The sequence below is a fragment of the Rhinolophus sinicus genome, chromosome 16 (assembly GCF_057876585.1).
Source record: "Rhinolophus sinicus isolate RSI-liver-muscle chromosome 16, RSI-T2T, whole genome shotgun sequence".
In the NCBI taxonomy this organism is placed as follows: Eukaryota; Metazoa; Chordata; class Mammalia; order Chiroptera; family Rhinolophidae; genus Rhinolophus; species Rhinolophus sinicus.
The window spans coordinates 168,425,496-168,451,355 of record NC_142516.1 but is presented as its reverse complement, the minus strand read 5'-3'; the positions used below and the strand labels follow the sequence as shown (position 1 = coordinate 168,451,355).

Genomic DNA, 25,860 nt, shown 5'->3' with positions numbered 1-25,860 from the left:
TAGAAAGACTTAAGTAATTGCCTAAGATCACAATGAATTAATACCAAAACTGGGATTGAAATCCAAGTCTTTCTGGCTCCAAACCATATTTTTGACCATAATATTCTATTGCTTCTCAGGAAACACTACATCTTTCTTATGCTGTGTTAGGAAGCAAGTGTAATACCACTCCATTATTTAGTCTGTACTAGTAAGTAAACTTTCTAGATAATTGGAATTTAAGCATTAAAACATTTGTCACTGGAAATGTCTCCTTTTTTAGTAAATTCATTATTATTACTTAGCGATTCCTTCAATGAGTAACCATTGAACAACACAGGATTTTTTTGTCCTTACCCAAAATAACTCCAATTTCCATGCCTTCTTTTTATAGTATCACTTTTGTATCACTTTCTATAGTGTTTTTTTTGTTTTGCCTTTTTTTCTATGCAGAGATATTTCCTGATACTGCCCCAAGTAGCACTTCACATTTACATTTTGATTGCTGCTTTGAACTTATGATTATTCAGAAAATCAGAAATTTTATTAAAAACATGGTAAGGTTAGATGAAATGAGCTCTGATGGAAAACTAAAGGACTCATTATGAGTATATCATTTTACACATAGCTTTATAAGCCTTCCTCTGATAGCTGCAATCACCAGATAAATGAGCTGCAAGTAAGTATAGCATTAGTGCATTTTTTGAATTCTAACAAATAAATGCTAATCTTACTCCTATAACTATTTTTAAGTTTTAAATTTGTTTTTTATTCAATATTAATAAAGTGCTTTGTAATCTTCACTTAAAAACAACTGAATTGTTTTTCTTAGAAATAAATGTATTTTACTTCCTCAGTCATCTCAGTTGAGCTACTTTGCCTTCATACATAAATCATTAAAAAGAGAAGAAACCAAAATATTTTTGTATCACGTTTTTGTCTTAACTGTTAATGTATTTAATTCTGCCTTTGCAATTTTGTTTTCTTTCACTATTAGGTTTTAACTAAAGAATTTTATAGTCTCCAAGCCTCTTCTGAAAAACGCATTACTGAACTTCAAGCACAGAACTCTGAGCATCAGGCGAGGCTAGACATTTATGAGAAATTGGAAAAAGAGCTTGATGAAATAATAATGCAAACTGCAGAAAGTAAGCCTCCCACCACCCTCCCATACACACAGCTTTTTATTTCTGGCAGCATAAGGAACCTGGTATTGTTTCTAAAACTGCTTTGGTAGATTTCTTTCAAATATAATTCTTGATTTCTTTTAAAAGAATATTTTATATTTTAAAAATTAGTCTTAATTCCAATAGTTGGGATGAAAATAAAAAGTAAGTTACCTGTGGTAGATTTTATCTTTTTCATTTGTTTAGTTCACTCATTCAACAATTATTAAGTGTTTACATATGCCAGGATCTGGGGATATGGAGTTCATGCAATGATGCTTGCTTATAGGGGTTCCTAGTCTAGTCTACTCGGAGAGACGAACACAGTAACAGATAATTAAAGTAGTAAACTAAGTGCAATGAGCAAGAGATAGACAGTTCTTTGTAAAAGTACAGATGAGAACCTGAGTTAATTCAGCCTTGGAGGTGAGGAATACCTAAGAGGGGAGATGACATTTGAATAAGTCTTGAAGGACGGATAGAAATTCTTTGAAACTACTATGTTATAATCTTTGACCTTGAATTTCTTCTTTTTTCCCCTCTTATTATGCTATCTTCCTGTGTTGTCCCTGACTCGATGAGAATATTTTAAATAACATCTCACTGTTGACTATGATGTTTGCTTCAGTACATTATTTTTGTTCAAAAGTCATAAGTAGCAGTGGCATTCTTATAAAAGTGAGTTTAAACTTCAGTTGAAGTTAAATTTGAATCTATTTTGGGAACATTTTCTTTCAAAGACTGTATTATATTTATAGGCAAATTTAAGAAAAACTTTTATTCCTATCATTTTTTCCATTTTCAAGATCAATGATAATTTCAATAGTTTCCTAGTTTCCAAATTTACCTTCAGTTTGTACACTGAAGTCAGAGTAATCTTTATAAAATACAGGTTTGATTATACCAAACACCTGATTTAATGTCTATCCTCTTAAGAAAGCCGAAAGTTGAATTCCTTAGTATAACTTTTTTGTGATTAGACTCATATATCTTTCTACTTTTCATGCCTTACCATTTCATATCATATATTATTTTAAAAGTTTCATACTCTTTCTTATGTCTATACCTTTGTGTATGTCCTTCTGTCGAAACAAATTAGAGGGAACTTCCTCAATCTGATAAAGGGTATCTATCAAAAAACCTATAGCTAATGTCATACCCAATGATAAAATATTAAATGCATTTCCTTTAAGAAAGAACAAGGCAAGGATTTCTGTTTTCATAACTTATATTACACGTTGTATTTGAGGTCCTAGCTAATAAAATAAGAATAGAAAGAAAAAACAGGTATAAAGATCAAAAAGGAAGAGTAAGAATGTATTTTCAAATTAAAAAGCAATCACTTAACACTGATAAGTAAATTTAACAGGAATACTTAAGATTTGTACCTTTTACTAGATGTAAATTTTATTTTTAAAAACTAAATAAATATTGGATTATAGTTGATGATTTTTATGTTGAACTGTTGAGGATTGAAGGGCAAATGTCTACAACGTACTTTTAAATGCACCCAAAAAATAAGATAGATTTATAGGATGGATATGGAGATGGAAAGATGTGTGATAAATCAGTACAGTACAGTGTTTAATTTAGAATCCAGATATTGGGCATATGGGTGTACACTGTACATCTTGTTCAACTTTTCTGTATGTGTAAATATTGTCTTAACAAAATCTTTAGAAAAAGTACAGAAATTAATTTTTTACTATTATATAAGCCATCTTAGAATAAAATATATTTGTTCTTGGAAGATCAAGAAACTACTTTTTTTCTCTATCCGTTTACATTGATTAACTGAAATTTCAAAGATGTAAGCACAGAACATTCTTTTAGTACTACGGTGTACAATATTCAAGGGATTATCATATAATTTCAACTGACATAAGGATAGTTGCACTTCATTTTTTAAGGTGTAACCATAGCAAATCACAGTCTCTTGTTTATACTTGAATTGCTTTTTGTAATCGTAAGTGTGTTATTTGGATATTTGAGGAGTTTAGTTTTCAAATACTCATCAAGTTGTTAAAAGTACAAGTACTGCCTAGAAACTAAATAAATTCAAATATAAAGTGAAAATCAGATTTCTTGTTGTCAAATTCCAGGACACTCTGTCCATTTTCACCCTATTTGTAACCTTTATTGGGCATCTATCACGGTTCTCAAAACTCTTAATCTGCCTTCTTGAATCACCTGCCTCTGATTGTGTCTTCTACATCACTTTTGTTTTCTTTTCTTCTAACTCTAATGGTTCTCAATTCTTACTTACGTACTTTCTGGTTAATCTTATCATTTCTACAATTTCAATTACTATCTATAGGCTAGAGATTTGTTTGGAGTTCCCGCAGTCATTGAATATCTAACATTATTTACATTTTCTCTTCTCCCTGAAATTTACTAATGTTCTTGTATTCTTAATCTGTTTATAAGGTTTAAGTCTGTCTAAATACCCAACTAGATTTTATCAGAATTGATTCCTCCCTTATTCTATCTAGTGCCTCATCTCACCTCCACATGTGTTCAGTTGTCTAGAATCCAAGTTCTTTTCTGCATCCTCTGTTGCTATTATGAACCATATCTCAACTGGTCATTACTATAATTTGTGAAGAGTTCTCTGTACTACAAATCTAGGCCATGCTTTCCCCATTATTGGAATTTTTTTCTATAATATCAGCATCAACAACAAAAATCTGTTGGTCATGTCCTGTATTAATTTCTTGTTGACTGTAGAATAAGATCAAGCTCTTTCGCCTAGCAAACAAGTGCCATTCACAGTTAGAACTAAACCTACCTTTCTACTACCATTGTACTCCGGATTAACTCCAGCCACTTTTCCTACAATTACTCAAACTTCACAGCTCTGTGTCTTTACATATGCAGTTCCCTCCTGCACTTTCTCAGCACTTTGTCTGGAAGGTAAATGCCAGTCTCCCCACACCTTCCTAATGCCTGTAGCACAGGAAAAATAGTGGCACTCGCTAACAGTTGTTCTGTGCTCTCTACTTCTAAGACACAGTCTTATCTCTTTAGTACATTTACCATGTTGTATAGTACATTGTTTCTGTAATTAAATAACCACTAGAACAGTTAACGCATGAGATATTAATCCAGTAAGTATTAAACTCAAATTTAAGATATCCATCAATATCTAACTGATGGGTTTGTCTAAGGTGTTAACTCAGTTTACACCTTTCCCTGCTGAATGTATAACTATTTAAGAGAGACGAGAGTCAGATAGGTATCTAACGGCCAGCTCTAGTTCTGATAGAGCTAAATTGGAGAACCCAACTTGGATCTGAAGCCACGACATCTGATAACACTATTACCAATGGTATATAGATCATCTCTTGCTTCCACATGTCCCTCACAACTAATATTCTACCTCTGAAAGGTAGTCTTGGTTCACCATGAAAAACAAGGACAAAATTGAAGGAAAACACTTAGGAATATTCCTAAAATTTTTACTGTGCTACAAAAGGATTAATCAACAAATAAGTGCGTATTGCAGTGATAGGACTGCACTTACTAATATAAAATGTGGCTTTGTTTTAAATCTGAAACACTTCTAAAAGTAGGTTTCTCTTGTTGACTTTAAAATAATGTTGATGAATAACATTACAAAATTATGCATCGACTGCTTTTATTTGAGCTAGTAAATCTTTCATTTTTATGGCCTTTGATTAAATATTTTTTAATCCCAACATATATTAAAATTGTCATTGTATTCAAACTTTTCACTCATAAAATATTAACCTGTTAGTTAAAATTCCTTTGGGGAAGTGGTGTAACAATAGCAAAATTTAGAACTACTGGTTTTGCTGAATTTTTTTTTTTTTTTTGGTAATTTAAAAAAAGCCATCAATACATTCTTCATACTGCACATTTTCTTCACAGAGGAGCCTACTTAAATGTTTAATTTTATTATTACAAGTTAAGATAAAGTTGTTCTTATGATAAAATAATGAACATCTTTCCTAATTAAAAAGTCATTTCTTTATCAAGAGAGACGTAATGAAATTGATGTCATTACTTTTTCACAATTACATAACATGCATTTAATGCAAAAAACCTTTGAATCATTTAGAATAAAACATCTGTATTATTGTGTTTTATAACAAGAAAACTTAATGTGTCGTATGATGCAATCCCTTACACCTTTTAAAAATAAATGGAACAAATCCAAGCAAGCATATACTTTAAGAAATATGTTTCTACTTGCAAATAGCCTGTTTGAGATTACACATTAGCCCTTTTTAATGTTCTTATGCTCCTTGTTCATTATTATGGCCTCTTTTATTTTCACTTCTGCCATGATTCTTAAAGAAAAGTTATTTTACATCACACATTTTACTATTTTTCAGTTGAAAATGAAGATGAAGCTGAAAGGGTTCTTTTTTCCTATGGTTATGGTGCTAATGTTCCCACAACAGCCAAAAGACGACTAAAGCAAAGGTAAAATGAATCTATATTTGTTTTACTTATCTGTTTGATCTAAATGTAATTATTATGTTATGCTTTTTGATAGTGTGCTAAGTTGCATGACAAAGTAAAGTTACTTTATTCTTAGTATGCATAAATATTAAATTGCTCACAAAATAAAACACATTAATAATCGTGTATTTCATGCATTTTTAAGTGAATTTAATTGTCAGTAGAATGGAAGCATACATTAGAAATTTCCTGTAATTAGATTCAGTGATAATGACACTATTTTAATTTTATTTTCACATTAATTTTTCAAGTGAGTTACAAATACTTTTGTACCAATAATTTTAGGTTAATTATTCATTAATTATGCTTCCTGTTTTTCCTCTTGTTTTTTATTCACCTGCCTACATTCCTTGACTTATACGTGAGAGAGCAAGAGAGATGGCGATAGTACATGTATTGTGACTGAAAGTATAAAAGACTGTGAAAACCAAGAAAATGTTTTGAAAGATCCACTGGTTATCTTGTGAGATACTGTTGAAAGTACACTGAGAGAACATTGTACCTATATTAATAGGTGTTCTAGCTGACCTGACTCCTGACTCCGATATCCCGCCTATATTCAGCCTGCTTTGCAAAAATATCTCACTGCCCCATTTGCGAACACATCAAGTCTAAATGTTTCCATCAGACTTGTAAGCTCCTTATGTGCGCCCAGCTCTCCAGCCTTACTTGCCTCTTTACGGAAAATAAGGGTAGAATATGTCGCTGCCTATAAACATGTGTTTTCTTCATACAATAAAGCATTTTGCTTATTAGCTGTCCTTTTCCATATTATTTCTTCAGGTAGATGAAAAAACGTTCCTCAAGGTCAGCAACTACCTCTTATTGTTTATTTTCCACTGTCTCCACCTAGTAGATGCCTAGTAGAATTGTCTCTTCACCTGAGTATTTGAGAACTCAGAGCTGCTTGTTTATCTTTTATTTTTATATGAATTGATTTAAACACTTAGAGGCATTACACACTAAATAAGAAAAACAATCCATCTTAACGTAATTGCTTTTGTAGAAACTTTGAAGTGATGGCTCAGAGAATGAAATGCCCTCATGGCTAGCCAAAGTGATGTAAGATATAGACCATTACATGAGAAGTTCAAAGGATACTTGCAAGTTGTGTCTCATACTCGTAAAACTAAATATCTGGAAAATTTTAAATCAAGGGTAGATTACTAGCAAGTGTCAATTTTTAGCTGGAATGGTTAATTCTAGTAAAGATGCAAGTACTCCTAAATTACGTACGTATCACTTGAAAAATCAGTTATTGTCCCATCCCATTCTCATTCTTCCCCAAGTCCCTCCAAAAGTCACTGAAGGTGACTTAGTTTTATTGTAATTTTCAGCATATCTCTGTTTTTTAACATTATGTTGCCTAGGGAGGAGTAGAAACATAGTTTTGTGGACAAACGACTTCTTTATCAGTGGTAAATGATCACTAAAATACTAAGCAATTGAAATTTTCTATTCTCTTCTCTATTTTAGCATCTGCATCCTTCAGAAGAATCTTGTCACAAGAAAAAGATGATTGCTATTGTAAACTTTCTTTCTTTAGCCCAAATACCGAATTCCTCCAAAATTGAAGCAAGCTTATTTTTTTAAGAATTTCCAAAACAGATGTTGATTTCTTAAAATTTAGAGTGAAGATTTAAGTAACCACAACTGATTCATATTCTAAATAATCTTAACTGTCCAAATATTTCTAAAGATTTTATCACTGAGCTATCTGTGTGCCTTGAACAAGTGCCTAATGGGCATGCTATTAATATCTCCTACCAGCTGGTGCCAGGCATTCTTCTCATGGTGAACCACAGGGTTATTTTGAGGAAGTGCTTCTCAGGTCATCTCAACTGAGTATAGGTAAAGTAAGTCTAGCTATCCAAAGAGGACATTTATGCATTCTCTTGCCCACTCATTCAACAACTTTTATTGAGTGCCTACTGTATCCCCCAAATTGACCAGTGGCTCAGAAGATCCCTATTTATGGTCTGATGCATTTCTGAAGTTTGCAAAGTCCATATTGGATTTCTTAATGGATGTTTGTAAAGAAGTCACTGGCTTTGTGCTCTAAGTTTAATTTACTTAAGATGAAAGCAATTTAGTCTTTGAGAGAATCTATACTTAATTTTTCACTTTTGAAATTAAAGCAATTGAAACCTTAAGGTGAATTACAAAACAACTCAGAACAGCAAATGAAATATTTACATAATAACGTTTTCATTAAACATCACCCTGTACCAAAATATGTTAAAATCTCAAAGGAATTTATTTCCCAACTACTACACAATATATTCTACTCATACTAAATTTGATTTAAAATCTCATATATTCAACAACCAGATTTAGGTATTTTAGGGTAACACTTCATTGGAGGGGATTTCTGATTATAAAAGTAATACATGTTTATTTTAGAAAATTAGGAAAATTGCTGGTAATCTTGTCCAAAGAAACAATTCAAAAATTTATACAGGCATATATTTTTTTCTTACATATTTAGGGTATTGTATGTAATTTCGAAACTTAATTTTTTTATCTTATGAATCTACCCTGAACATTTTCTTACATCATTGAATAGTCTTCAAGAAGATAATTTTTATTGTTTATCCAAAACTTTAATTTTTAGTCCTGCTGTTTTTGAGTGCCATATTGCTGTTGAGTTTGACAGCCACTGAAAATTTTCATTAGTTGCCTGTTGCTACCCAAGGTATATTATAAAATCAAAATGAGAAGATAGATACAAAGTTTACCGCAGAATGCCTGGCATAAGTAATTGTAGTTTGTAATGCCAATTTATGTTTCTTAACGTAAATTGCAGTTGATTTTAAGAGCAATAGCCAGTTTTCCAAAAACTTTAGACACAATTTGACTTTTTATTTAAAACAATTTTGTTTTAAAATTTTAATGAGACGTCTTGAAATAATTACTAGAGACACCTCCTGGACATGAAACTAGTTTTGAAATTCACTTTCTTTGATATCAATCAGTTTCTTAAGATATATACTATAAAGCCAATTTCCTGTACAGAAGTAGCAAAATTAATTTTTCACAATTAGTTTAAAAAATAACTCCCTAAAATGTCTCTTAAACACATTAGTAAATAAGGTTACTCATCTTTTGAACTTTCAGTAGACATATGAATAATAACTAAATATTATCTTAAACTCTTTCTGGGACAAAGTTGTGGAAAGTTAAAAGGGCTTATACAATTAAAGTATATTAAAATAAAATGAGCTCTTCTTGACTTGACTAAACTTGAAAATCTGAAGCAATGTTTTTGTTTCGGTCATGATTGTTTTGAAAATAGCAAACAAGATTTTCTGGTTACATGTTTTGGTAATGCTCTTTAAACCTGCAACACGAAATGGGTAACACCCAGTCACTAACGTGGTCTTAGTGTGTGCTTCTCTGTTTGTTTTGGCATTTCTGAATGTGGAGACTCCTCTGAAGGTTTTAAAACCTTTCAAATTGCAAGATTTACTGCATACTATAGACCTTTTGTTTGGGTTTCTGTCTAGAGCTTTAAGTGGAATCTTTCACAGTAGATTGAGCTTCATAATAAAGGAAAAAATAAAGCAGAGGAAACTTTTATTTCCTCTAGCAAACTTTTGTGCATAACAAAAATTTGTGTTTTTTTTTCCTCCTGTATTCTCATAGTATGAGTTATCATTTTTGTCCTTAGGAAAAGTTGTGCTTATTTCATTTGAGTTGGTTTTAGGCATAGTCCTTTAAAACTTAATTGTAGTCTGTTCATGATCAACTTGAAAGTTCAAACCTATTGACGAAAATAGAGAAAGTCTTATTTAACTATAGATAATCAGCATGAAACCATTATTAAGTCCTTAGTAACTGCCAACAGAGCAGGCAGTACAGGGACCAACCTGAAGTGTTCTGAAGCTATCATCACTCTGGCACATGTGTCCTTTTTTTGAACCATTTTTTATGTTGTGCTAATAGAGACAGAATTCTGATCTGCTACAATTGAAAAAGATGAGAAAGCCCACTGTTATTTCATACCAAGTAACTAGTTAGTAAGTATGTAAATAACAAACTTACTTATTTGGAGCGTTGATGATACTAAGAAAACTACTGAAGAACGGGAGACAGCGTCAATCCTCCATTGTGCTTTGGCATCTCAGATGTAAATAGAGGTCTTCCATGTTCACATTGGCAATTATTATGCAATTGTATGCAATAATCAGATGTACTGCCATTGGCAGATCCAAGAGAATAACGTCTATTTGGAGTCAAGTAATGAGAGAGCTAAGAGATAACCCTTGGTGGAAGAATTTTGCCAGTTGACAGCTTAAATTTTTGTTTAATGTTTAAACACAAAACCATACTCTGTACTATTAGTTTCAGTTGATATAAATCTTAATTTTGGTATAGGTAAAAAATCAAATGGCAATTAATGTAATTACAAAGAATTGTGTTATATTTTTTTATAACTTTTTAAAATTTTTTTATTGGGGAATATTGAAGAACAGTGTGTTTCTCCAAGGCCTATCAGCTCCAAATCTAGTTGTGGAGGGTGCCGCTCAGCTCCAAGTCCAGTTGCTGTTTTCAATCTTAGTTGCAGGGGGCACAGCCCCCCATCCCTTGCAGGAATTGAACAAGCAACCTTGTTGTTCAGAGCTTGCACTCTAACCAACTGAGCCATCCGGCCGCCCCTCCGGAAGCTCAGCAGCAGCTCATTGTCTTCAATCTAGTTGTGGAGGGCGCAGATCACTGACCCATGTGGGAATCGAACCAGCAAGCCTGTTGTTCAGAGCTCGCACTCTAAACAACTGAGCCATCCGGCTGCCCCATGTTATACCTATTTTAGTGTCTCAACAGATAGCCTATAAAAGCAGTGCTGGGGGCCGCCAGTTAGCTCAGTTGGTTAGAGCGCTGTGCCCTTAACAACAAGGTTGCCGGTTCAATTCCCACATGGGCCGCTGTGAACTGTGCCCTCCACAACTATATTGAAACAACTACTTGGTCCTGGAAAAACACACTTAAATAAATAAAAGCTTTAAAAAAAAATGCAGTGCTTACTTGAGGAGTTTAGTACATTCTATACAAAAAAAATAAGTAAATAAATAACCTTTAGCCGGAGTCATTTTCCCTGGGTGTCCATAGTTACTCATTATAAAGAATTGGAAAGGATTTGTTTTCATTGTACGTGCATTGTAGTTAAGGAGACACAAACAGCTATAAGTGAGCAACTCTTCATCTGTCTTGATATGAATTTCATTTAAACTAAAACTCCCCTCCTCTCTTCCAATTTCTAATATCCCAGATTTCTAAACAGAATCCACCTACAAAACCAAATCACTCACCACAACAATATCCCACATTTTAAAATGTAGCAGGTTGTTAAAAAAAATAATAAAAAACTAAAGATTTAGGAGGTTGAAATATACAAGAGGTGAATTGGTATCTGTGACATTTGCCTTCTTCCCTTATTAACTTAATGTACTTGTTTATTACTAGTTCAAAGCTTAGATGCTAAGCGTTAGTTGTACTTTAATATTGAGACTCTGCAGCCTTGGAATATGGTTTCTGGAAATGTATTCATTTGGACAAAATTCGCTTAAACAAAATCAATCAGGAAGAATTCATTAAGTGCCCACTGTGTTCATCACGCACTACAGGGGATAAGACCCATGTCTTCATATAAGTTGCACCTGTTGGGGGAGAAAGATAAACATGCCTGAAGGAATAGCAAGACACACCCAAAAATACACTGTATCAGAGGACCAGCGATCAGTGAAAGCTGGCATGGTGAGAAATGGAGGAAGTGGAACTTGAAGGGAAACTTAAGAAAAACATTGGACTTTCAAGCAGTGGAATAACCTATCTGCTTCAGGCTAGCGGACCAGTGGAGGTATAGTGGAAGGCATGTACAAAACATGTTTGTGGGACATTAAGAAGAGTGGACATTAATAGAAAATAAGGTTGGCTCAGTTGAGATTATAGGTGGCCTTGATATTTTTAAATAGTGTAGATGTAGAGGAGAATTAACCCTGTAGGTAAGATTTGGAGTGGGTGGGGAAAGGACATAAACATCAATTCGTTAAATAAGAAATACAAACATCTAACAAACTACATAGAAGATGTGTAATCGCACAAATAAATTTAATTTAAAATAAGATTCTATTGTCTGTCTATAAGGTTAAGAAAATTTTAAAGATTGATGATGCCCAGTGTGGGCTAGGTATGAAGAAAAAGGAGGTCTTATAGAAAGTTTATTCTTTAAGACCTTTATTACTGAACAGGTAATTACTGTACCAGGTATTATTCCAGACACTTAGAATAATATATTAGAGAACAAAATAAATAAAAATTCCTGTCCTTGGAGAACTTTTATTCTAGTTCCTGAGAACTTAAATTTGTACAACCTTTCAAGAGGAATGCCTGAAAATTTATAATGCACATGTGTTTTGACCCAGTCATTACACTTTCTAATAAATCACAGTACAAGGAGTGCAAAGATAATTATTTAGAACTTTCCATAGCCAAGGTACTATTGTGAATGCTCTAATTGAGTTGTATTTTTACTGTTGAGCTGTAAGAGTTCTTTGTATTTTCTGGATACAAACCCATTATCAGATATATATTTTGAATTTTTTTCTCCCATTCCCTGGGCTGTCTTTTCCCTTTCTTGATAGTGTCTTTTGAAGCACAAAACTTTTTAATTTTGATGCATTAAAATTAGTGCTTTGTACTATTTTTTTGTTGTTGCTTGTGTTTTTGGAGCTATATCTGAGAGTCCTTTGCCAAATCCAAGTTAATGATGAGTTACTCCTGTTTTTTTTTTCCCTAAGAATTTACGTTTTTAGCTCTTACATATAGGTCTTTGATCTACTTTGAGTTGATTCTCCATATCATATGAGATAAGGGCTTTGTACTATTTTTAATGTAGCTACTACTAGAAAATTTTAAATTACATGTGTGGCTTACATTATATTTCTATTAGAAAACTCGCCTTGACCGGTGGGCTCCAAACTTGTTGATATGGATCCCTATTGGGAAAACAATTAAATATGCACCCACCAATATATGTATATGTGTTTATATTTATTTATAAGTTATATGCAGGTACTATCCTATGTATGTACTATCATGTAAATGTTATGTACATTATAATATCAAACCTACACAGAAAATGAAAACTTAAAAATATATGATATTAAAATAAATGTAAGTAATATTTCCCACACTTCAATGGATTACTGTACACGTAACTACTTTCGGAGATGCCTGGTCTAAACTATGACCTTAACCTTTTGAGTGGCTCAAATCTTCCTTCTCAAGTAATCCTCCACAGTGTTGACCGAGGACTGTCTCAAGTACAGATCTGATCATGTCATGCCTAGCCAACTAAAGGATAAAATTTAAACTCAGCTTGTCATACAAGGCCTTTCATCATATATCCCTGCCTAAATCTCTCTAGCTTCCACCCTCACCACGTGCCGTATGTTTCATCCATCAATACCACACTGCTTACAGTTTTCTCCAGCAGATCATCCTTTACTTACACTGTTTCCTCTACCCAGAATGCTGTTTCTCTGCCTCTGCCCCAGATTGGTCAGAATTAGTTTTCATTCCTTCTCATAATATTTAGCACACTACGATAATTTTTTTCATTTGCCTATCTTCCTCAGTAGACTGGCAGCTCCTCCAGGTAGAAATTATGTATTCCCAGTACCAGTGTAGATGTGTAGATCATAAGCTTTTAAATATGTTTGCTAAAAGAAAGTGTTCGTGAGTATCTTATTGAATTAAGTAATATATTTCCTCTAATTCAGCTGGCTTTTTTGCAGTCATCGATATTCATGGTCAAAAAAAATTGCTAATTTTCTTTTTATCATTTCTGTTTAATTGCAAGTATTATAATGATGAAAAATTATACTTCTTGTTTTCCCTGTGTGTTCTATGGGCTTAAATATACAGTTTTTAAAAGAAAAAGATTTCACAGTATTATTTTTTATTCTTGTTCTTGTTTTCTTTTCTTGCTTTCCTTTTCCCCCCATAACATCACGGGCTAAATAGGTCATCTTTAGGACAACCTCAGAAGCTTAATACCATTGCACCGTTTCCGATATGTCTGTGAGATGTGTTCTTCTACCTTACAGCTGAGACTTAGAAGTGAATTTTTAAAACGTGATCAGTGGATCAGTTGGAGACTAATTGTAGCACAACGTCTTCCACATTATCACCATTATGCATCATAAATGCCATCAACATTCATAATAATCGTCACGGTCATTCCCGTCAGCAACAGTTCCTAGAAAGTTTTTACTAGTACTGTAAGCTAGTGATCAGAACACTGTAGAATACATTTATAAGCAATTTCAAGAAATTATAAGATATCTTTCTGCTATTTAAAGTTGATTTTTCTCACTCAGAATCCTCCAACCATAGTCAAGGAAATTCTTAGTAAAAAAGGAGGTAGCCCTGATGTTAGGACTTACGCAGCAGCCTATCAAGAATTTCTTAAATGTAGTGTTTTATGTCACGTGATATTTTATATTGATAAGTGGTATCACACCATGTTTGCATAAGAGAATCATGCAATTCTCAAACAAACCAAAAAGCACCCAAATCAAATGAACTACTTAATATTGTTATACTTGATATCTTCAAGTCATTATCTTCAAAATGTTGGTAATGGGTGACTTTTTCATCTCATTATTTTTTCGCATCCCTATTTCTTCCATTTCATCTCATCTGTAACTCTGAGTCTGTGTAATAGTATCGGATTCTGTAACAGCATTTGATTGCGTTCATTGTTCTATACTGAGCATTACACAAATATGATCTGTACCTTCAACATGCATTTATTGAGAAATTACTATATACAGAAAGACCCTAATGTTGAGTTTTGTGGGAGACAAAGATGAAGGGATTTATTCCTAACATATATGAAAGATGAAAGAAAATGAAAGTATGAGTGAAGAAAAAAAACACCAAGGTTTAACTTAGTGTGATAAAAAACAGAACTAATGATATAAAATACTGATGTTTGCACACATATAATCAACAAATTTAAAATGTAAACATCATATAAAATTAGCGTTAAGATTATTTTATTTGTAGAGTTCTTTTTTTAGGGTCAAATTTGAAAGAACATGGTATATTTTACGTGGAGGAATGGAAAACAGGATAGCCAAACACTGTAGACACCTTAAAAATCGATCAAGGAAGAAAGTAGATTCCCAGGTCTTGGGCAGGGAGGATGGGGAGTGGTGCTAAAGTGTACACATTTGCTTTTGGGGGTAATAAAAGTGTTCTAAAATGGGGGAAGGGGGTAAAAGAGGGAAAAGGGGGTCTAATATATGGTGATGGAAGGAGAACTGACTGGATAGTGAACATGCAATGCAATATACAGATAAAGCATTATAGAATTATACACTTGAAACCTATATAATTTTACTAGCCAATGTCACCCCAACAAATTTTAAATAAATAAATAAATAAATAAATAAATAAATAAATAAATAAAATTTTACTGGAACACAAAAAACTGTCCTAAATTAGATGCTAGTGATAGTTGAACAACTCTAAATATACAAAAAATAATTGAATTGTACACTTTAAATGTGTGGACTTCATGGTATGTAAATTACATATCAATAAATTTCATATCAATAAAGTTGTTTTGTAAACAAGCTACCCAATTCACTATATAAACTTTTACCAGAACTCAATTGTATTTGGAAAAACAAAAACAAATTCTTAGAAATAGATGTGTAGGACATATAACATTATTTTCATAGTTTTGTCTGCATTTCTTTATCTGATATTAGAAAATATTTAAAAACACAATGGAATTGTTTTTGTCCTATAGTTTTATTTAGAAAGACAGTATTTTACTTCTTGTCATCGTAAAACTTCCTGTCTTCTTGGAATCCAGGGATTTCACAATTGAAATATTAATAAGTCAACTCATACAGATGGAAATGTGATAAATAAGAATTTTTAAGTTTTTGGAATTATAGAGAGGGTCTTTGGAGGACAAGTATTCTCAACATAATTAGCAGTTCTTAAAAACATTATGCCACTTTTCTTCCCCCAGTAGTTAGAAGAAAATGATTGTTGTAGCTGAAGCTTTTTTTTCAATTGTGTCTTCAAAGTGGAATTGGGACATTTCACATTCAATGTAATTTTAAATTCTAAAGGTAACCTAAATTTAAAGGTTACACTCAGTACAATAAGTTGATGATCACAGTGTGGTCTTTCAATGATTTCTTTTAGTCCAGAAAATTTGCCTTTACGTGGACATTTTCCACTTTTCATACATCTTTTCCATCTCTACTTTCAACAGAAAATCTATTCAGTTGTGTTTTGTATTATAAAACACATTATGTTGTCTGAGGTAAACACTGATGCTTTTCAAAGAGCAAGCTTATTGTTTCAACTAATTGCCAGATTTGTTTGTAAATGGGAAGTTTTTATAAAAATGGAGAAAAGCTGTAAATTGCTATCTTATGGTCTTTTCAAACAAGTATCATAATGTAACTGCACTTTTGCAAGGGCCAAAAATTATTACTGTAGTAATCAGTATATCACAGTTATGTTATTATGAAGATTTAATGTTACTTTCAAAATTATGAGTTCTTGAATATTGGTCTTCCAGTGTTGACACCTGAAAATATTTGACTCCATGTTTTTCTGTTAATATTTAAGTATTATTAGAAAATGGTAAGTCAATTTGTAAGCACACAAACACATTTTGAATATTTTAGATGGCATTGCCCTTTTGTGAGCATTTTTTTTTTTTTTCATTCACCTAGTGTCCACTTGGCAAGAAGAGTGCTTCAGTTAGAAAAACAAAACTCATTGGTTTTAAAAGACCTGGAACATCAAAAGGAACAAGTAACACAGCTTTCACAAGAGGTAAATAACTTAAACAAAAGAAACACATATAAAGAATCACAGTGTTCATTTAATTCTTTGTTACTCCTTTGTGTATTTTCTGAGTCGTTTGAAAGTAAGCTGTTTGCTAGTACAAAATGGTTTTACAATTTATGAAACTAACTTATGTTAAAGCCTTATAAAACAACTTAACAGTGTATGGCAAAACTAAGATCAAAAGAGAGATTAAATGCCCAGACTAAATATAAATGCAGACTAGACAGGCAAAGCTGTGATTTCTGGGAATATCAACTGGCAAAACAAGTTTGGCAAATTTTAGTGGCATTTTAAGTTTTTAACTAAAGTCTCATTTTTTAAAATAGATTTGCTTTTTGACTTCTTTAATGAAAAACAACTTATCTATTAAACATACTTGAAGCTGTCACATTCTTTGGGATATGATAGTTCCCAAATTATGTATTTTTAAAATCAGATTCATATTTTTTATTTTCCTTAGCCTTATATTGTGTTGTTAACAGAATATATAGGTGAAGCTTGAACAACACAGGAGTTAGGGGCGCGGACCCCTGTGCAGTTGAAAAATCATTCTGTAAGTTTTGACTCCCTAAAAACTTTACTGCATCATCTGCCAAGGATTGTTTCTTGAGCATTCCAGGTTTGGGTATAAAGGACCCCTGACAGATACCCAAATCTGGAATGCTCAAGTCCCTTGTATGAAATGGCATAGGACAATGCATATAGTCGGCCGTCTGCATCCCCAGATTCCCAGCTGCCGATGCAAAACCCAGAGATACAGAGGGACAACTATGTCTTTATTGAAAAACAATATGTATATGTCTTGTATATTAGGCCCTCACCAGAGGTGTTTTTTGCAAATATCTTCTCCCATTTGATTGGTTGCCTCTTTGTTTTGTTGATGGTTTCTTTTGCTGTGCGGAAGCTTTTTAGTTTGATATAGTCCCATTCATTTATTTTTGCTTTTACTTCCCTTGCCTTTGAGGTCAAATTTATAAAATCCGCTTTGAACCCAGGGTCCATAAGTTCAGTACCTATACTTTCTTCTATGCAGTTTATTGTTTCAGGTCTTATGTTTAGGTCTTGATCCATTTTGAGTTAATTTTGGTACATGGTGACAGATAGCAGCCTAGTTTCATACATTTGTATGTGGCTTTCCAATTTTCCCAGCACCATTTATTGAAGAGGCTTTCTTTTCTCCATTAATCCATTATTGTTTTTGGCTCCTTTGTCAAAAATTATCTGCCCATATATATGTGGGTTTATTTCTGGGTTTTTAATTCTATTCCATTGGTCTGCGTGTCTGTTTTTCTGCCAGTACCATGCTATTTTGATTATTGTTGCCTTGTAATATAGATTGAAGTCAGGGAGTGTGATACTTCCAGCCTTGTTCTTTTTTCTTTGGATTGCTTTGGCTATTCAGGGTCTTTTGTGATTCCATACAAATCTGATGATTTTTTTGTTCTATTTCTTTATAAAAATGGTACTGGGATTTTGATGGGGATTGCATTAAATCTGTATATTGCTTTGGGTAATATGGTCATTTGAACTATGTTGATTCTTCCAGTCCAGGAATACAGAATGTCTTAATGTTTCTTTGTGTCTTCTTCAATTTCTTTTAAGAATGTCTTACAGTTTTCAGTGCATAGGTCCTTCACATCCTTTGTTACGTTTATTCCTAGGTATTTTGTTCTTTTTGTTGCAATTGCAAAAGGAATTTTTTTTTTCCATTTCTTTTTCTGAAATGTCATTGTTAGTATATATGAATGCAATGGATTTTTGTACATTGATTTTGTAGCCAGAAAATTTACTGTATTTGTTTATTGTTTCTGATAATTTTGGTGAAGTCTTTAGGGCTTTCCATATAAAGAACTCGTGCAACTCAACAACAAAAAAATAACCCAATTAAAAAATGAGCAGAGGACCTGAACAGACATTTCTCCCAAGAAGGCATACAATTGGCCAATAGAAAATTGCTCATGAAAAAATGCTCAGCTTCACTAGCTATTAGGGAAATAGAAATCAAAATCACAAGGAGATACCACCTCACACCTGTTAAAATGGCTGTCATTAACAGATCAAATAATACATGTTGGAGAGGCTGTGGAGAAAAAGGAACCCTCATACACTGTTGGTGGGAATATAAATTGTTACAGCCACTATGGAAAACAGTATGGAGGTTCCTCAAAAGATTAAGAATAGAATTGCCATGTGACCCAGCAATTCCTCTCCTGAAAATACGAAAATTTTTATCCATAAAGATAGATATACCCCGATGTCCACTGTACCATTATTCACAGTGGCCAAGACATGGAAACAACCAAGGTTTCCTTTGATAGATGATTGGATAAAGAAGATGTGGTACATATATACACAATGAAATATTACTCAGCCATCAGAAAAGACGACATACTGCCATTTTCAACAACATGGATGGATCTTGAGATTGTCATGCCAGCTGAAATAAGTCAGACAGAAAAAGTCGAGAACCATATGATTTCATTCATATGTGGGATATAAAACTAAAAGCAACAAAGGACAAGACAAACAAACAAAATTCATAGACACAGGCAACAGTTTAATGATTACCAGAGAGTAAGGGGGATGGGGATGGTAGAAGAGGAAAAAGGGGATCAAATATATAGTGATACCGTGTTTCCCCGAAAATAAGACCTACCCGGACAGTCAGCTCTAAGGCATCTTTTGGAGCAAAAATTAATATAAGACCGGGTCTTACTAATTTTTGCTCCAAGAGACTCCTTAGAGCCGATTGTCCAGCCAGGTCTTATTTTCAGGGAAACGCGGTAGAAGAACTGACTCTGGGTGGTGAGCACACAATGCAATATATATAGATGATGTGTTATAGAAGTGTACACTTGAAAGGTATACAATTTTACTAACCAATGTCACTTCAGTAAATTTAATTTAAAAATAAAAGAAATAGAAAGCTTGAGTACTCCTATAATCATTCATGAAAAAAACGAAAAAAATCCGCATATAAGTGGATCTACACATTAAACCCGCATTCAAGAGTCAATTGTAGGGCCGGCCTGGTGGCTCAGGCAGTTGGAGCTCCGTACTCCTAACTCCGAAGGCTGCCGGTTCAATTCCCACATGGGCCAGTGGGCTCTCAACCACAAGGTTGCCGGTTCAACTCCTCGAGTCCCAAAAGGGATGGTGGGCAGCTCCCCCTGCAACCACGATTGAACAGGCACCTTAAGCTGAGCTGCCACTGAGCTGCCAGATGGCTCAGTTGGTTGGAGCGCGTCCTCTCAACCACAAGGTTGCCAGTTGGACTCCCACAAGGGATGGTGGGCTGTGCCCCTGCAACTAGCAACGGTAACTGGACCTGGAGCTAAGCTGCGCCCTCCACAACTAAAACTGAAAGGAGAACTTTAAGCTGAATGGCACCCTCCACAACTAAGACTGAAGGGACAACTTGACTTGGAAAAAAGTCCTGGAAGTACATACTGTTCCCCAATAAAGTCCTGTTCCCCTTCCCCAATAAAATCTTAAAAAAAAAAAAAATTCAATTGTATATACGGTCTACATAGTATTTTCAATCCTCTTATTATTTAAGCCTACATCTAATTACATTTTCTGTACTTCTGAAATTCAGGTAATAAAACAATTAAAACCAAAGATGCCACCTCACTGTTGTTCTTTTTAAAGACATATATTAAAAACTGTTAATACATATCACGTATTCTTCATTTGTTTTCTTAAGGACCTGTTCACATTTGTCTTCATAGTGCCCTCTATTAAAGTGCTATTAATACTGTAACATTAGAAGGATCTTCATGCTCAAATTTTAAAATATCACAAATCTTTCCTATTACTGCAGTGCCTGACACATAGTTGACGGTGAGGGTGGAACCAGTGTTTTGCTAGCAAATGTTAACAAGTGGCTCTCCAGGCAGGGGTGTCAAGGATGGCTCTGATTTGTAGCATTTACCTCTATCTGTAGGATAAATATTCCCACAATGTCTAACTTTGAGCTGCCAACTTAATGTTACTGAACACAGAGTAGAGAAAAGATGCTCAGTGGCACACCATTAAATTATGCTTCCAGCATACAAGCGTCATAGACATACTTGTATGTAAGCACGAGAGCAGAGATGATAGTTAACTATAGTAAAATAATGAAAAATTGATGAGTTTTTTAGTATTTGTTACTTTTTTAAATAAAATTTATTTTATTTTAAATCTAAGTAATTTATTAAATAGTGGAAGTGAACAACCACAAAATTCTTAGAAATTTACCAGTCAGCTGTCAAAAACTCCTACAGGCCACCTTCAGCACACCACAGGGTGAAGCCATGGAAGGATATATATATGAATGACAAAAAAAACAAATGAACCTCTGTATGCTAATATACTATAGTTTTTTCATATTTGTCTTAATTTCAAAATAACCTATCAAAACTATTTCTTAAAAAATGAAATATTAAAACTCATATAAATTTGTATGTATGTATGTCTTTATATTACTTTTTTTAAAAACCACCTTCTGGAGCACTTCAGTTTTTCAAACTAGGAATTTATAAATGGGTACACATTCTTATACTAATTGTAGGGGGAAATATAAGAAATTAAATGCTCTTGTAATGAAGTATAATTAACGTGTATGAAGCAGTTTTTAAAAAGCTGTTGTCTAATATTGAGAAAATGACTTAAATACTGAAATATTTGTAATATGAAATGGTATGATGACGTGGAATTCGCTTTAAAATATTCTGTACAGAAGGTGGGGGAAGGGCTCAGTATATAAAACAAGAATCTCAAATGTTGATAATATTTGAAGCTGGGTGAAGTGTGCATATAGTTCATTATTCAGTTCTGTACTTTTCTGTATGTTTGAAATTTTTTCATAAGACATGGAGAAAGAATTGGTAACCCTATATTAAAAAGGTTTCTGCTAAGTATATAACCTTTCCCTTAACATTGAAAATAAAGTATCATAATTTGAAATATTCCGTAGATTTTACTTTTTCCTACCTCACAAAAAAATTACACTGCTTAAATTGAAAATAATTGCATAAACTAATTACAGTGGTACCTCGGTTTTCTAATGTAATCAGTTCTGGAAGACTGTTTGAGTTCTGAAACATTCGAAAACTGAGGCACAGTTTCCTCATAGAAAGTAATGCAAAATGGATTAATCCATTCCAGACCTTTAAAATCAACCCCTAAAACTGCAAATTTAGCATGAATTTTACTATCTAATGATACCATAGATCCATAAAATTTACTGCGTTCGTAAACCAAAATGTTCGGCAACAGAGATGTTCGAAAACCAAGGTACTACTGTACTCTGAAAGATGGTGTTACTAGCACAGCTTGTTTTATTGCATTTCACAGATACTGCATTTTTTTACAAACTGAAGGTGTGTGGCAACCTTGTATTAAGCAAATCAGTTGGTGTCATTTTTCCAACAGCATTTGTTCATTTTCTGTCTCTATGTCACATTTTGATAATTCTTGCAATATTTCAAACTTTACTATTATATTTGTTATGGTGACCTGTGATCAGTGATCTTTGATGTTACTATTGTAATTGTTTTGGAGCTCCATAAACTATGCCCATTTAAGACAGTGAACTTAATTGATAAATGGTGTGTGTGTTCAGACTGCGGCACTGACCAGCCATTCCCCAATCTCTCCCTCTCCTTGGACCTCCCTGTTCCTTGAAACACAACAAAATTGAGATTAAGCCAGATAATAACCCTACAGTGGGCTCTAAGTGTTCAAGTCAAAGGAAGAGTCGCATATCTCTCACGTTAAGTCAAAAACTAGGAATGGTAAACTTAGGAAGGCATGTCATAAGCAGAGAAAGGTGGGCCAAAAGCTAGGTCTCTTGCACCAAACAGTTAGCCAAGTTGTGAATGCAAAGGCAAAGTTCCTGAAGGAAATTAAAAGTGCCACTTTCATGAACACAAATGTTAAGAAAGCAAAACAGCCTTATTGCTGATGTGGAGAAAGTTTTAGTGGTCTGAATAGAAGATCAAACCAGCCACACATTTCCTTACGCCAAAGCCTAATCCAGAGCAGGCCCTAAATCTTTCTATGAAGGCTGAGAGAGGTGAGGAAGTTGCCAGGACAAGTTTGAAGTTAGCAGAGTTGGTTCCTTAGGTTTAAGGAAAGAAACGTGTCTCCATATCTTAAAAGTACAAGCTGAAGCAGCAAGTGCTGATGGAGAAGCTGCAGCCAGTTATCCAGTTATCCAGACCTAGCTAAGATCATTAATGAAAGTGGCTACACTCAACAACACGTTTTCAGTGTAGGTGAAATCGCTTTATATTGGAAGAAGATGCCATCTAGGACTTTCAGAGCTAGAGAGGAGGAGTCAGTGCCTGGCTTCAAAGCTTGAAACGACAGGCTGACTCTCTACTTAGGGGCTAATGAAGCTGTTGACTTTAAGTTGAAGCCAATGTTCCTTTACCATTCTGAAAATTCTAAGACCCTTAAGAATTATACTAAATCTCCTCTGTAGGTGTTCTGTAAATGAAGAACAAAGCCTGGATGACAGCCCATCAGTTTACAATATGATTTCCTGAATATTTTCAGTCCATTGTTGAGACCTAGTGCTCAGAAAAAAAGATTCCTTTCAAAATATCATTGCTCATTAACAATGCACTTCATCAACCAAGAGCTCAGATGAAGGTATACAATTAGATCCATGTTGTTTTCATTCCTGTGAACACAACATCCATTCTGCACCCATGGATCAAAGAGGAATTTTGACTCTCAAGTCTTATTATTTAAGAAATATGAGGTCTGGCAATTAAGTTCATGAACTCATCCTAGAAAAAGTGCTACATAGCACAATACCTAATACCACTATGGTCACCTTCGAAGTGCTCCCCTTAGGAAGCTATGCATCAATGCCAGCACCTATTCTACCTTTCAAAGCTATTTTGAAACTGTTTTTCTGGAATGGCCATCAGAGCTGTCATCAGATTACCCTTGATGTCCTGAATGTCATCAAAATGTCTTCCTTTCAGTATTTCCTTTATCTTCGGGTAAAGAAAGAAGTTGTTGGGGACCAGATTAGGTGACTAGGGAGGGTGTGCCAATAACAGTTATTTGTTTACTGGTTAAAAACTCCTCACAGACAGTGTCGTGTGAGCTGGTGCATTGTCATGATGCAAGAGCCATGAATTGTTGGCGAAAAGTTCAGGTTGTCTAACTTTTTTACGCAGCCTTTTCAGCACTTCCAAATAGTAAACTTGGTTAAACTGTTTGTCCAGTTGGTACAGATTCATAATGAATAATCCTTCTGATATCAAAAAAGGTTAGCAACATTGTTGCAACAAGTTCACGAACTTAATTGTCAGACCATGTGTGTCCGTAACATATCATTGTCTAGTTTCATGTGATATTTTACCACTTCACATATAGCATAAAACTTTATAATACTATCCTTCCATTTGTCCCTTCCCAGCCTTTGTGCTCCAGTTGTTATAGATTTTCCTTACATGTGTAATCCTCACACTACATTACTATTATTTTTACTTTAAACAGTTAATAATCTTTTAAAGGGATATAATAATATGAGGAAAAGGTATTTAACCAAATAGTTACCATGCGGGGTATTCCTTATTCCCTTGTGTACATCCAGATTTCCATCTGGCATCATATTTCTTCTGGTTGATGCATTTCTTTTAACAATACTTATATAGTAAGTCTACTGGTGACGAATTCTTTCTGTTTCTGTATGTTACAAAAAGTTATTTATCTTTTTTATTGTTTCTTTTTTGTTTACATTTATTCTTAACAAAAGTCAAGATTAAAATATATTTCTCAGTTATGTTACTAAGGCCAGATAAACTAGAAGTGCACATTTAAGGGTTCACTCTTTTTTTACTGCAATAAAATTTGCATAACGTAAAATTCACCATTTTTACCATTTTACGTTGTACAATTCAGTGGCTTCTAGTATGTTTATAATGTACAATCGTCACCACTATCAAGTTACAGAACATTTTCATCCCTCAGAAAGAAACTCTGTACCCATTACGTAGTCACTTCTCATTCTGCTATCCCTCGAGCCCCTGGCACCCACTAATGTGCTTTCTGTCTCTATGAATTTGCCTGTTCTACATATTTCATATAAATGGAATCATGCAATATGTGACCTTTTGTGTCTGGCTTCTTTCATTGGCATGCTGTTCACACAAACAGTGTAATGTTTTCAAGATTTATTCATGTTGTACCATCTGTCAGTATTTAAATCCTTTTTATAACTGAATAATATTCCATTGTTCAGATATATCACATTGTGTTACCAATTCATCAGATGATGGACATTTCGATCATGTCTATGATTTGGCTGTTGTAAATAGTGATGCTATGAGCAGTGATGTACAAGTTTTTTGTCTTAATGCCTGTTTTCTAATGGATATATACCTAAAGAATGAAATTGCTGGCTCACATAGTAATTCTGTGTTCAACTTTTTGAGGAAATATGAAACTCTTTTCCACAACAACTGCATCATTTTACATTCCCACCAGTAATGTCAAGAATTCCGATTTCTCACATCCTCTCCAATGCTTTTTTTTTTTTATTCTAGCCATCCTAATGGGTGGAAGTAGTATCTCATTGTGATTTTGATTTGCATCATCCTTATAACTAATGATGTTGAGTATTGTTTTGTGTGTTTATTGGCCATTTGTGTGTCTTCTTTAGAGAAATGTCTATTTACATTCTTTCCCCATTTTGCCCCCTTCTTCCACCTTCCCTCCCCACCCCAGTTCAAGCCGTTGTTTCTCAGTCTAGTTGTGTAGGACACAGCTCCCTGGCCCATGCTGGTATTGAGTCTTGTGCTCCCCCCAGCTGAGGCAGTCGGTCGCTGGTCAGCCCCTCACAGCAGCTCTTGCCAGCTGCCTGCTGCTCACAATGGCTGTCAGTCACTCACGCTGGCCACTGACCGCTCCTGGCAGCACACAGCAGCACAGCAGCCCCGCAGCAGCACACTGCAGCCTCCAGCTGCTCACGGCAGCCCAGCTCCAGGGAGAGCCATTGTTCACAATCTTAGCTGTAGAGGGCGCAGCTCACTGGCCCATGTGGGAATGGAACCGGCAACCTCAGCGGCGTTAGGAGCATGGTGCTCCGACCACCAGAGCCACCAGGGTGGCCCACCCATTTTTCAATTGGGTTGTCTTTTTGTTTTTGAATTGTAAAATTTCTTTATATATACAGCATACTAAACCCTTATCAGATATATGATATGCCATTGATTTTTTTAAGTAAAAATTGTATGTATTTAAGGTGATAACATGATTTATATTTGATATATATGTGTGTATACCAGGGGTGCCAAAAAAATATGTACAAGTGGACACTTTGGTCAGTGTTGCT

General features: G+C 34.1%; 1 protein-coding gene across 1 annotated transcript in view; it reads left to right on the top strand.

Moving 5' to 3' along the window:
- The window catches only part of PIBF1 (progesterone immunomodulatory binding factor 1), a 180,699-nt gene that overhangs the window by 99,252 nt on the left and 55,587 nt on the right, over nt 1-25,860 (top strand). The window contains exons 12-14 of the mRNA XM_019738176.3: nt 977-1,127; nt 5,504-5,594; nt 16,403-16,505. Of these exons, the coding sequence (XP_019593735.2) occupies nt 977-1,127; nt 5,504-5,594; nt 16,403-16,505 (345 nt within the window). The remainder of the gene's footprint in view (nt 1-976; nt 1,128-5,503; nt 5,595-16,402; nt 16,506-25,860) is intronic.